A 14,851-nucleotide genomic window follows, 5' to 3' on the forward strand; every position below is an offset into this window, starting at 1 on the left:
AATAAAATTAGAGCGTTTTTGGAACTGTCTTTTTTGGGGGGCCTGTCACTCACAAGCATTTACATTCGTCAAAAATACTGTGAATAAAATACGTGTTAAGAACGACAGACAAAACTGGTTTTACATATCTCACCAATCAAAAAACAAAACAAAAACAATTACAATTAAAATAAGATTGATCAATTAAACAAATCAGTCATAGTAATGTCATGAGCTGGTGAGGTCAAAAGTGTTTGCTTCTGAACAAGAATGGAAATAATTTATCTAGAGTTTTAAGCATACTAGAAGCTAACAGAAAAGGTGCAAAAAAAATCCAGAATAAGGTCTGAAATCAACATAAAGCAGGCTCCAAATGTCAGCCTAGATATCAAACTCAGACGTCAGTTAAGTGGCTATAAAGGAACAAATTGTAGTCATGTTTCTCTCTAGTTACATATGTAGTCATTATTTAGACCTAGCATGAATAACATTCCTGTTATAAACTGATATAATTTTATACTTTGAAAAAGCTTTTATTTACATTTCAAATCTTGTAACTTCCGGTGTTTTTCGAGCTGTCTGTGTCTGTCTTGACGCAGCTGAAAAAGTGACCGTTTCTTTGTATTGGCCAAATGTCAGAGAGCTGCGGTGAGCTTCAAATCCCGGACACCGGAGTCCTGCCAGGATTACTTGAGCTCACAGCTGGAGGGAAAACATGCATCCCGCCTAAATTCAGGAGTTCAGTAAAATGATGAGAATCTGGTATATGCGGATGTGGTTGAATTATGTTCTCCAGTTGTTCACAATTAAAGTAAAACAATCTTAATAGATCAACAGTGTTTTTGCAACAAAAACATCTATGAAATGCATTTTTTTGGTCAATTTGACATATTATGGGAGCCAATCTGAGCTGACATTTATTAGTTATTTATGAGAAATTAACCTCACGCCTCAAAGAGAAGAAATACTTTTATTTTGGAATGACAGTCAGACTGATGTATTCTAATAATTTTCTACAATATTCTAATTTTCCGATCTAATCTTGATGATGTCTAAGGCTTTGTTTTCAAATATTACAACTGTTATGAGGATGCACTCAAGTGAAATATTCACAGCTTCCTGTGTAATGGCAGTCACTTGTTTCCATCACCCATATGCCCCCACACAGTCTGTGCTGTGACAGATTCTTGCACCCTGCAGCCAGAGCTGCCTTCTCCTCTCGTTATGGTGGCTGAGTCAAACATGGTGTTAGATGGGAAATGTGTGGTGAGTGCGGTGAGTGTTCTCATATGCTCTATATTTTACACACACACACACACACACACACACACACACACACACACACACACACACACACACACAGTAATCATAATCTTTCAGTCACACTCAGGGTGCTTTTGAGTGCACAATGCGACCACTTGTTGTTGAATAGACGTTTTACATCCTGTTGGCGTTGCTGTAAGACACATTAAAGCTTCTGGAGCCATTATAACCTATATGACAAATTTTACTTTGGGACCACAGTTCAAGTTGGTTTCTGCTATTGTTGGAGTTACAGTTTTGAATTCATTAACATGTCTTATTAACTTTAACCACTGTAACCAACACCCAATTTATATCATAAAATGTGCAGCGGTGGACTATGATAAGGATATTCAAATAGTTACTCAGTGTAAGCACAAACTAAAGTATTTCCATTTTCTGTGTCTTTATAATTCTACTCCGGTAAAAAGGGGTTTTGAACTTGACCATTTTGCTTTGTGAATATATTTTCCAAGTAAAACAAACAACTGAATGACAGTCTTCCTTAACTGAGTGGCCTTCATTTACACAGACACTGCAGCCTGTGGAAAATAAATTGCCTACTTCAGTTTGTCCAGCAGATGGAGCTACAGACCTGTCAGTGTGTGGTGCTGCTGTGTGGCGCCAGCTCCCTTTTTATCCAGACAACAGGCTGCAATAAAGTGAATAATGTAGCTGAATGAGAAATTAAATTGTGGGAAAGTCATTTTATGTATGAAGCATATATGATTAGGCTATTGATAATAAAATATTGGTGATAATAAAGCATCGGGAAATATTCAAATTATCAGAACTTCATAAATGTTTCACATTATTGAAAATATGTGTGATTTTCTCTTCTTCGTTAATTTGGATCATTTATAACTTAGGATGACTCACACAAAAGGCGGATAGTGAGTTTGGACAGTGTTGAAGTGAATGATCCGAAAATGATTCACGTTTCACAAAGTCAGCTACAGGAATACCGGAAGTTTGAGGATTTTGGCTTCAAAGTAACAGCACAATAAATAAATAAATGAAGAGCCACATTATTCGTTCTTGTATATCCACTTAATATACCAAGATAGAGGGTTACTGAAGGAGGCTTATTAGTCTTTTTCTTTAGGACACTCTGGCTTTAACCCTTATTAGAGTTTGATTATTATGATCACATGACCAGCTCTACTACTATTACTTAGTTTTGATGCAGTCATGCAACCACAATATGCGTTAATTTTCTTAACACGATGGCGAATGGGCCCACGAAAATGTCTCATCCATATGGATAGACAGATTTATAGGGGACTTTTAATAACTTGTATGCTTTATTTTGAAAGACCTCGCAGGAAGCCATCTCTCAGAGGCGCTCCTTCACAGGTACTGTAGCGTCTCGCTGGTCCGGGGAGCAGAGGAGCTCAGCATTGCGCAGAGCATGTAGCCGAAACTACATCAGACTGCGGTGCTGAAGTTTTTGTCTGTTGCGGATTTGAAGTGACTTCTTCTTCCTCTTCTTCTTCTTCTTCTTCTGCGGGACCAACACTGACAACATTCAGAACTCCTCTTCGACACTCAACTAAATGACAAGTAGGCAGCGACACAGGACCGCTCAGTGACACCCGGGCCGCGATGGAGAGCAAGGGATTACTTCGCTGTAAGATTGTGGTGGTCGGCGATGCGCAGTGTGGCAAGACGGCTCTCCTCCACGTTTTTGCCAAAGACTCGTACCCAGAGGTAAGAGCCAGTATTTCATAATGCATGAGGGATGACTGCAGCACAGGTGCGTAAAGTCCCTGGAACCATACGGCACGACAGAGCAAAACTTCAGAACCTGCGAATATCATCTAAAATACTAAAAATCACTGATCACACTCAAGATTTAATTCTTTTATATGTGAGTTATTTATTTTAACGTGCTTTTGCGCCTTTTTTATTGGCGGACAGTTTCTTTCTGTTTCACAAATTTTTGCTCGGTCTTTGCGGTCTATCATTATGTAAATAAACTAGATTAAATAAATACATTTTCAGGCTTCAGGCTGGCGCACATTCAGCTCCCCAGTTGCCACAGACAATCCGGGCTCCGTGCGCTTTTGCGCATCGCGCGCGTCAGCGGCTGTCACCGTGTGTCGGTGTGAGAGCAGCCTGCTCCGCAAATACCGGTTTGACCACAGCAGCAACCCTCAGCAACACACTGAACCGCCGCCTGTCTGTCTACAGTTTGGGCTGTGAGACATAAAGAATTAAATGAACAATTTTAATCATATGGGACTGAAAACTCAGAATGTCTAATGATATTAATCAAGATACAGAACAGTTCACAAAATAATCTGCTGGACTAGCTCATTTTAAAGATTGGGGGCATATAAATAAGACAGACACTGTTCCATGAGCAGTGCACATTTTGGACAAAAATCAATCAATATTATAGACCCCATCTCTTTTTCATCAAATCTGTGTTGTGGTTCTTACATTAAAACAGGAAATATAATGAATCTGCAGATATTTGACTGAAAATAACTAAAGATACCTGAACGGTACCTGAGAGAAGAAGCACAGGTGTGATGGACTTAAATATCCTCCATATTTCAGTTGAAACTCTTGAACTGACGAGGATAATGAAATCAAAGCTTGTTGACCTAAATTTCTGAATTTAGAAATAGGTCAAAGCTCAGAATTGGCCTCATCTACTTTCCACACACACACACGCACACACACACAGTCTCATGCCTCTGATGTCGGCATGTCACTATCATCGGCACCGCAGCTGCCTAATTAAGATTTGTCATTTCCACCTTAAATTATCTTGATTTAAATCTCACAATGTACACAACACCCCTCTGAGTTTTCATCTAATTTTGGCTGCGCGTGTCTCATTTCAGAACTACGTTCCCACGGTGTTTGAGAACTACACGGCCAGCTTCGAGATCGACAAGCAGAGGATCGAGCTCAACATGTGGGACACTTCAGGTAGGGCGAGCTCGGGGGTTTGGTTTCACCCTTTGTGTGGCGCGATTATCATGCCAACGTGACTCAGGATCTGCAGCCTGGCAAACAGATGACTCCTTGGAGGTACAGCGACATCCAGGATGTGGGCCAGAAACATTAGCAACCACCGATAGTGTGTGAGGAGAACTACTGTACGTTTGAAACAGATTTATTCCTCTTTTAGATGTCGGTTCAGCATCAGCAGACACGTAACTTGGCGGTGTTCATACACTATTTGCATAACTTCAGTCCTATCATCACCTTTAGAGTTAATTTGACAGTTGTAGTTTGATTTGAGCAGCCGCTTCAGAGTGGAGAGGATAAACAACATGTCATTCAGCAGTTTTCCTGTCTGAGTAGCAGTCACAGGTTAATCATCACCTATGAACACTGTACAACTGGCTGCTTACATGATTTTTTTACAGTTACAATTAGGTATCATGACCAAGGCCGTGCGACAAGGCTGCTTTTAAAACAAGTGGATTTTGCTAGATTGGGTAGAACAAATGTTGGTTGCAGAGTTGTTTGTGTACTCGTAGTGCTGATATGGCTTTCGGGCAGCCGTTCAAAACTGTGAGGTTAACTCTAATCTGTGAGGGCTGATGCCGCAATGTGGATTTTTGGGCTCACAAAGCTCGTATTTTGCATTTCAGAGTCATTTCGCATTTTTCCGGCTGGACTTCAACAGATGAGAGTTTTTTTTGGAACAGTCGGAGTCTTTCAGTCGAAGCTAACTTTCTCCCTCTTGACAGCCTTCAGGCCCTTTTGCATTTCATTTCCACTTACATAACAACACCGGAAAACTTGTTCTCACACATCCGCAGAGCGCGGCTGTAAAGCGCAGCGTTCCATTAACCTCCACCCGTGCAGACATACGTGTAGAAAGACCTGCTAGACAAGCTGAGGATTAGAGCTGCAGCTGCTGAGACTGGTGTTGCCTGTTGGTTTGCAGTGGGTGAGGCCGCTCCAGTGTGTTTAAACAACACCCTCTGAAATTGCTGGTTGTTTCACACACACACAGACACACACACCTTTCTCTCACTGAGCTGTGTGGTGGATAACAATTACACTAAGGGAGGCTTAAACAGTAATTTACTCCACCAAACAAAAAAAAATGCATTTCATCTTCTTGTGTGAAACATGTGCCATTCAGGACTTTATTGTGGCATCTCAATGGATGCTGATCATACTGGACGTAGCACTCCCGGGTGTGAATGTGCATGCCTTTATGACTAAGATGTAAGGTGTTTTCTCAGCAAAACTTTGCTTAATCTTCTCCATGAATACATGGATCAAAAATCTATTTCTATCTGTGCATGTGCTACTGTGAAAGAAAAATGACTTTTTAATAAGGGATACTTTAAAAAGGGTTTATGGGAGGACACATACTAGCCAAAGGGGTGTTTCAAAACCTGGCAGCCTAAATACTGAATTAATTAATGCCTTTTTACTGATTTATAAAGCAATAATAACTGATTTATTAGTGTTTGTATAACCTTTTGCTATGACTTAGAAAGTAGCTTAAATTCGACTGACAGTTGTAGTGATGAAAGTAAACAAAGGACCTTGGTGGCACCAGGGATTAATACGCATATTCACACTCTTGCCAAGAGTCAGAAAAAATCGATACCACTCTCATATCTGTACAATAAATATGAAGCTACAGACAGCAGCCTGTTAGCTTAGCTTAGCATAAAGGCTAGAAACAAGTGGAAACAGCTAGCCTGGCACTGGCCAAAGGTGACAATATCCGCAGCACATCTAAAGCTTCCTAATTAACACATTAAATATACAAAAATTGAATATAACTGAAGTGTAAGAACAGCAGTTTGTGAAAGTCACTGCACTCTGCCAAGAAATGGTTCAGCACACAACCACACATAAATCCACACGGTTTTTGTACAGACTAAATAAACAAGGTCTAACGTGATGATAAATACCCTTTACTGTGTGTTCAGACATAACACAAGGCAAATTTTAGAGGTGACATGATTGCATACAGAGCCAATGGGCAAAGATGCAATTAGACTTGAGTTTGTGAAGGCACAAAATGTCTCAATTTGGGCAGCAAATTCAACCGTGTCCCAGGGCTTTGTGAGTCTGGTTAATAAACATAGAAAGACACGAGGAAGAAGAGGGCACTGGAGGGAAATAACAGAACAGAGTTTCTGGGGAATTCAGTCAGAGGCTAAACGTTCACAAACACACAGGCACACTCCCACTGATATGGTCAATACATCTGTTGCTAGTGAGCTAGAAAATGACGTTAGCTGTAGCTGTATCTGACCAAGATATTGTCAGTACATCTGTTGCTAATGAGCTAGAAATGGATGTTAGCTGGGGCTGTATCTGGCATGGCCAATACATCTGTTTCTAGCTAAAAGGGAATGTCCATTTCTAATCTAGCTAGCATCTTATGTCTGTTGCTAGCTAGCTAGAAATTGATGTTAGCTGTAGATGTTTGTGAAGAAGCAGTACATCTGTTGCTAGCTAGTAGTGAAGTCCATTTCTAATCTAGCTAGCACCTTATGTCTGTTGCTAGATAGCTAGAAATGGACTTTAGCTGTCTATGTATCTGACCACAGATATAGTCAGTACATGTGTTGCTAGCTAGCAGCGAATGTCCATTTCTAGCTAGCAGGTAACCTAAATTTTTAGTTTAGCTAGCAGCTAATGTAGTTTTTAAATCTAGTTAGCAGCTTATGTTACAGTAGAGGTCTTCAGTACATTTACAAACTATCTCTAACACAGACTCTTTAAAGTGTACTGACAACAGTGAACCACCATTATCAGTGAGCGAACCTTGTAGTGTTTAGCCGTGAATGTGTCTTTAACAGTGACTGTTAAGGCTATTGGTTTGCACAGACAAAGCCAGGTTAGCTAGCTTTATGCTAAGCTAACTGGTTGTTGGCTTACAAGAAAAACAAATAAGCATCTGCCCCTCAGTATCAAAACCAGACTCTGAATGATCTAGATTGTGCGAGATGATCCGGGTCTGACCCGAGCTCGCTCCCTTCAGCTCCTCCATAAGCCGCTGAGAAGAGACGAGCGCGTTGCCTCGCAGCGTCCCTGCAAGCTATTCTGGGTCTGTCTCAGGAGACAGGTGCATTGGCAGCTACATCAGTATAACTACAATTCCCCCTGGTACCTGCCTCTACTTACTAATGACTGAATAGGGGGGAATTACAGTCACTTGGCGTGCATACACGGATGTGTGTGTGTGCTGCTGTAACAGTGGCTGTAATACCCTTGGGTTTTGAACTTCTGTTCTTACTTACATTTGCTATTCCTTATGCAATCATAGTTTTGTTTGAGTATGTCCTACTAGTGAGTGTATTCCCAGGCATGTGCAGGCATGCGTAAGAGACAGCCTGGCAAATGTTTGTTATAGCGTCTGCGCATGTGCCGGTCCGTGGCATGCCAGTGTGTGCAGTTTGCATGACAGCAGTAAACACGTGGGGCAAACTCGGACGTCGAACAAGCTTTATCCAAAAATCTGTCGTGTTTTTGTCACCGAGTATCAAATCAGTTGAAATGGCCGTAGCTGGGGAGGAGAGACAATAACAGGCAACATTCAGCGTAAAGTTTCAGACTTGTATAATCAAATGACTTGATGACACAACAGATTTGTTGAGTGACTTCAGAGCGGCAAATGATGCAAATACAGATGATAAAAGAGCACAAACGCATCCGATTTGAAAGTATAAGGCCGGAGCTCCGGTGTGGATAACAGATAAGAAGAGAAGGAGCAGGCTGAGTGTTGTTCAGGCTTACAGAAAGGAGCGAACGTTAGGCAAGGAGCCAGAGCGAGCCTCCGAGCTGCCCTCTCATTGTGCAGAAACAAACAGTGGATTTAATTAATCAGGCACTTGCTGTGTGACCAAACACTTGCCCTCTGTCTCCTCCATTCTTCATCTTGCCACACCACCCACTACCTCTTCAACCTCCTGCCTCTTTGCTTTACATCTTTGCACGCTTGTTTTCAAACTCCCTGCCAAACTAAATTCCCCCCTCGCTCTGTTCTGTGTTCATCTCTGCTAGCCTTCATTCTTCCCCTAATCTCTCTGCCGTCTTAATCTCTCTCCTTTCCTGTCTTTCACGCTGTGTCGTATGTGACACAGAGTCAAGATTAAGATCAGAACAATGGAGTCAAGTGGAGATTCCAAGTTCATCCTTGGCCTTGGAAACAGCAGTTGACAAATCGGCCTCACCTCCAGGTTTATTTCGAGGCCATTGTGGAGGTTTTGATCACATCGCATGATCTTCCTTGGCGCAGCTGTCATAGAATTGTAGATGTTTACATGTCCGGTTCTCTGAGCACTTTAAAGACTTTTAATCTGGGTTGGTTTAAAATTTCAAGTCAAGTAAGAGAATTACTGTGACTGTGGTGGTCCGCCATTGCAACAAGGGGTTGAAATGCTACAGGGCCAGAAACATTGGCTAAGGGAAAAAAACAAGCTGTGGGCACCAGTGAAACCTCCTATTTCCCCCACTCTGCATGCATTGCATAGATATTACAAATTAGTAATTGTGGTAATTAGATTAAACTCTAATTAATGTAGGAATATCAGCATTTGAGCACGATATAAACTGAAACAATGAAGACCTGGACTCCCCCATATAAGATGAGGCCTTAAGATTAGACACTAATGCTGGTGTCAATTTATGCAAACTAATCTGAAAATAATAAAATGACCAAAATAAACCTCATGGTGGATCCAGAGCCTTCCTTCCCCCTGAGGGCCTGGGATCTTGGGGGCAGTCGCCTGCTTTGCCCTGTTGGTACTTGAGCCTTGAAGTGACACTTCCCCGGCCTCATAATCAGACTGAATTGCCATTTTGTTTCACTTCATTATTTAGTCTGACATCGTGTTCATGTTGGCCAATTCTGTTTGGGTGGTTGCCATAACCAATCAGTAGCGGGTGACATATCCGTCCTTCTGCCGTCCTATTCAGTGGACGCCGAAGCTGCGGTAGAGGTTGCAACACAGATGTATTATAGGAGCTGGATACTCCAAGATCATGCCCAGTCATTCAAATGATAATTGCTTGGCTTGCCTCCGTGTTTTTGAGGCCCACTGCACATGTGCACCTTTTTCTTATCTCCGGCGAGTGACTTTTCCATCCTGCTGATGTCATTTTTGGTCAACAGGGAAGCTTTAGTAGCAAGCAGCACTTTTTTGCAATAAGCAGATACACACACTGATTTGAGATTTGTTATTTCCTGTCAGTGATTTGTTTATTTTTACCAGGTGGGATGGTCCAAACCCTAACCTTAACCCTACAGTAAAAACTATATCTTGAGACATGTCTCCCCCTAAAATATTTTGTTACAGATGTGGTTTGGTCTGGAATTGTATATTCAGCAGCAAAAACACTACTGAATGATCATAGAGATATTATAGGAATATCATAGGATACTACAGGCAGCAGTGTGTCTCTATGATCCTCTCGCTTTTCTGTGACCACTCTTTGCTCCCTGTCACTTGATCATGAAGGTGACACTGTTCTATAGAGTGCATAGGCTATAATATAGTATAGAACTGAGTGTTTATAGGATATAGTTTAGAGAATATTACAGATCCAAGATGAAACTAATAGAAGGGCAGGACTGAGAGAAAAAAGGTGCATTCCCAAATTCATCTGCTCCTCAGCACCATGGACAGCACCATGGATTGATCAATACACAGCACAGTTTGGCTACTGATGTTTCAGAGCTGTGGTCGGGGTCACGGATTGTAACTTGCACAAACCTCAGTCAGATAAAGGATCATGGAGTCAGGCAGACAAATGAACAACCCCTCTGCCCCTGTGCTCTCTCAGTTACTCGGGAATACAGTGAAGGGGTGGCAGGTTAACAAGAGAGATGCATTTTGGTCATTTTGCTGACCCCCCGTATTCCCTACTGTTAATTTCTTTAAGTTTACGTAGAGCCACTTATACAGACTCAGAGGTCTTGAACCAGGCTAGTCCATCCATCAGGCACTCAGTCCCTTTGTTTTGTATTTGCCCATACGTATCCACTTCTCTGTGCTGCATGGTGCCGAAGAACAAACGTGTTTTTGAAATCGAAAGCCTGTTGGGAAACACTTAAAAATGAACAAAATCATTTCTGCTCATAACAAATTAGCAAAGTAATAAGTTAAATTCTCTTTTGAAAGAAGCTTCTGCAATATTTTAATGTGCAATGGACCTTGTGGAGTCATCAAAAGGCAATTGTTAGCTCAGATTACCATAAAACAAAGAAACAAATTAGTCTCAAAATGCAAGCATCGCTGGTTATGATGACACAGCAGTTGGAACTTGGCTCTCCAAATAAGAAGACGGAGAACTTAAAATCTGATCCCAGCCAACCTCATGTGCACAGTCTTATGTGTGGATTTGCCCTTCTCTGCACTTTTTCCTGCCCCTCTCTTTAATTTCATTCATTCTGTCTAATATCCATCCTGGCTGCCTCACCAGTCTCTTTTTCTTCTCTCTGTTTCCAACAAGTCAAGGTCAGGAGTCCCACTGTATTGGGGCACTGCCCTCTCAGCACTCTTCCACTTGATTAGCTTACCTTGCGTTTTCTTTGTCCGTCTCTCTATCTGTCTTTACTGTACGGCCCTCCTCCACTTCTTGTTCAATCTTTTCCTCATTTCCTCTGTAGTAAAAAAAAGAAAGAAAGAAAAAGACTTGGTGCAGAGTCTCATTTCGCTGCAGATTGATCTGTTTCTAGCTGACCGTCCTGCAATGTAGCAACAAATGATCTTTATCCAGCATGCATGTGTGCAGTGGTTCGCGGGTGCCACCGGTTCTGCTCAGTCTCCTTGTGTCGTTCGTTTGGTTATATATTTCCTTTCCTGTGACTTTTAGAATCAGAGCCGGTCTGACGTGAGCCCAAAGAAATTCACTGCTCACAAGCATCTGCTCAATTATCAACCAATTTGCCAATGTAAGGCTTAAAAAGGTCATAAAATAGATTAATACGTAGACTCCAGGGGTGACCTTTTGATTCTTAATTAATCTTCTGGTGCTAATTATGAATATGCCCTAAAATCACCCCTTTTTTTTAGAATCCAAGTTAATTACACATCATGTGATGTTAAAGTTTGCATTAAAGCAGACTTTGTCCTGCTTCACCTTCTAACTTTAAGAGTGCACATGTGACTGACTTGTCAAAGCCTGAAAGTGCAGAGGTGGAATAACAAGTTTTTTCACATTGTTCAATCAAAGGATGGAGTACATTTAAAATGTTGTGAAAGGGGAGCCATGGTCAGGTGATTTTTGAATGAACGGTAGCTTGAGACAGCTTATGACAACGTGTAGATTTTAACTGTAGATTTGAACATGGTGAAGCAGTAAGCAGCTGAAGAGCCACATATTCCCTCAGGAGAACGAAAGCTGAAAGAGAGTGAATATTGGATTTACATTCATCAGAAACATGACTCCAAACAAATGCTAATGCTGCTCTGTATGCCTGATTTGTAAAAACGCACTTGATGTAATAAGTTTGACAACTTAAATATGTCAGTGTTGTGTTTATAGGACTCTTCTTAATGAAGCTGGTATTAGCTTCACAATTCACATTTTAATTGTAGTTGCATAGCGAATAATTATGCAGAATAATTAGCAACATCTCCACAACATAGCCATGGTGTTCATGATGCAGTCACACACAACAGGGTTTGAGACTGAGTTGTCTTGGCTGAACCAGCGCGTTTAACTGTCGAGTTTGTTTTCCGCTGTGGGCCAGCTGATGACAAAGAGAAATTGTCGTTGCCTGCGGGACGCTCTTGCCACATAAACGCGAGCCTCCAAAACACGCAGGTTTCACAGCTGAGAAAGTGTGAGGTAAGAGTCAATAAAGCAACTGGCTCGACCTGCAGTGTCGCACCTTGAAACAGTGAGCAATGAAGGAACGCATTGAGGTTTGGCGCCTTTAACTCCGTCCTCCGGGCAGCTTCCTGTTCAGAGGCATGTAACCTGAACTGTTACTTCCTCGAGGGCCAAGTCAATAAGAACAAATCCGCTTTGAAACTCACACGGATGCTTGCTTGTGCACGCACTCGCTATACACATGCTGCTCTTTCTGTCACAAACTGCAAACACCACAGGCACACCGTAAGCCTTTTAAAGACCCTGTTGCATCCATCCATCCATCCAGCCAGCCAGGTCGATGGAGTCTGTGGCTGAGATTGCCTTAACAATCCATCATTCATTCATGAGCAGCTTTTATGACCCCAATTACGTGTTGGCTCTTTGAAAGCACTACCCAGATGTGCTCTGAGCGAGCATCTGTGTGTGAGTGGCACCTGGCTCCGTGGCGAGAGTGGAGAACATAGCTTGATGTGTTGAAGCATTTCAGAGGCTTTTTGGATACGAGTGCAGATAGCAGGGGATCTGGGTTTTTAGTCCAAGTGCTGTTGGGTTTTTTTCTCTACTTAACATGTGCAGGGGTGTGTGCATGTTTGTGTGTACGAGCGTGAGTAAGTGCTCTGAGAGATTAGAGGAGTGGGAAAATATATAAATAGAGGCAGAAGGAGACAGGAGGATGTAGTGGTGAGGTTTGAGAGTCTTGTATATGAGAAAGCAGGCTGAGGGTGGACTAAATGAGTGTCAGTGGGTTTTCATGGTGCGAGACTGACCCCAGTCATCCCGGTCTGATTCTCCTCTGCTCGCACAGCCCATTAGGCGACCAAGGGTACATTGAAAATCAATGGCCTAGATGCGTCTCCACTATCATTCCCAAGGGACAAGCGGTCTGTCTCTCAGCTGCCGGTGCATGTGGAACTGAGCAGTCTGTCTACGAGAGACAGAAAGTCTGTATGAACACAGTAACGCTAACTTTTAGACATGACACTTTTAGAAACTGTTAAGCATCAGCAAAATACAAGCTTTTGAATTTATTATCAAAATTCTGTTTCATTTCACTGATTTACTCAAACTCTGCCAGGTGGCCGAAGCATCTTCATCTTTAATACTCTAAAAATTCAATTTAAGTTTTCATTTAGATACAGAGGCGCTGTTTTGTGTCCCTCATCGCCATCATTGTGTTTTTTTAATTGGCAGTTTTCAGATATTAAGCCAACAATAAGCAGCCAGAGATGTCCAATGTCCATTTTCCTTCTTCCTAAACCATCATTCTATATGTCAGCTACAGTAGCTCTCTCTCTTTGTTAACTAGATGTCTTTATTTATGCCAGCGGTTCATTTTGTCTAGTATAATTTAGCTGGAGAGCATAATCTGCTTGTTCCATGATACAGAAACAGGCCTTTTTCTGTGTTTTCCCATCCATTCAGACTGTCTGTTTACTGTCAGGTGATAAGGCACTGTGTTTGCTTTTACTTTGCTGTCTTTGTTGAAACAAATATGTCTGTTTTATGCAGAAATCGACAGAAACGCTTTCTTACGCCATGACAAAAGACAGGCACAATGAACTCAAAACCAAAAGGTACACAGAAAACCCCAACAAAACGCTCGCCCAGCTAGCAATTGCGACGGTAAAGGGGGTGAAATGGACCAAAGTGTTTTTTCTACACACATCATGTCGTCGTTCATCATGTTTTAGACTGTTAGAGACTGGCTTAAAACCACAGTGGCTCAGTTGTTACATTATGTGACTGGAAAAAAGTAATTAGATTTTGTAGTGCACTTTGTTTAGACACAAAAACACACAGAGGGCACTCAAGGGGTCTATGCATCCACTTAAGACCCTCTCTAGCCCTTATCTATAATGCAAGATGTAGCTATGACCACTCCATTCAACCCCCAACACCTCAGCCATTACTGAGACGGATGGCTGGCAGTGACCCTGTTCCTACTGCACTGCGATATGCCGTAATTTCTACTGCATAATACTAGTTTCCTGGCTTTGCTGCTGTATTTTGGTTCATCACAGCAGTTTGGATTCACTGAACACAACAAACCCACATCACAGGCGGCGACCGTGATGGACGGTGGTTCATAACAGTGGATCAGATCCCGGAAACACTGGACAGAAGAACCCATTAAATTGTAAACTGAAGTTGAGTTCAGTGGCGATAGAAATGGTAGGTTATTTATTGTTACCTTACAAGGATGATTGCCTGGAATGGTGCATCATATACTGCAGTTCAGAGGCTCTCAACCTGTTTGTCTGCACACCCACAACACTATCAGATTAACTCAAGGACCCCTTCATCGCCGGCACTTGTCATGTTCCAAACATGTTCTTATAAAGTGATTCTCAACAGGGAGTTATTTAACCCTGCTGATTATGTAAAGGTGGATTTTAATAAAGCTATTGAAGTGCTATATCCTGTAATTGTGTATTTTTAGGCTTGGTCTTTTGCACTTAAACTATGTGGAATGGCAGAGGCTGGATGTCTCTATATAATTTTTTATGACCTTAAGCAACTTCTTTTACATTCTGTGCTCGCGACTCATTAACAGCTTTACAGTGGCTGTAAGATCTGCTAATTCACAAGCTGGCAAACAGCGAAAGCACAGTCATACTCTCAAAGGTAAGCAGCACTCTCAGTACTCTATCTGTCAATTATTAAACCAAACAAAATACAGAACTTTCAAAAACATTCTAAATCCCAGGAAATAGACAGTGCACTTTACCGTTTTGTTCGTTTTTGCACC

General features: G+C 41.8%; 1 protein-coding gene across 1 annotated transcript in view; it reads left to right on the plus strand.

The window, feature by feature from the left end:
- The first annotated feature begins 2,667 nt into the window (after positions 1-2,667).
- LOC121624512 (rho-related GTP-binding protein RhoN-like) overlaps positions 2,668-14,851 on the plus strand; it is a 30,702-nt gene continuing 18,518 nt past the window's right edge. Inside the window, exons 1-2 of the mRNA XM_041962227.1 lie at positions 2,668-2,991; positions 4,137-4,224. Coding sequence (XP_041818161.1) covers positions 2,887-2,991; positions 4,137-4,224 — 193 coding nt within the window. The 5' untranslated portion in view covers positions 2,668-2,886. The remainder of the gene's footprint in view (positions 2,992-4,136; positions 4,225-14,851) is intronic.

Source organism: Chelmon rostratus, chromosome 21, assembly GCF_017976325.1.
Source record: "Chelmon rostratus isolate fCheRos1 chromosome 21, fCheRos1.pri, whole genome shotgun sequence".
Classification (NCBI taxonomy): Eukaryota; Metazoa; Chordata; class Actinopteri; order Chaetodontiformes; family Chaetodontidae; genus Chelmon; species Chelmon rostratus.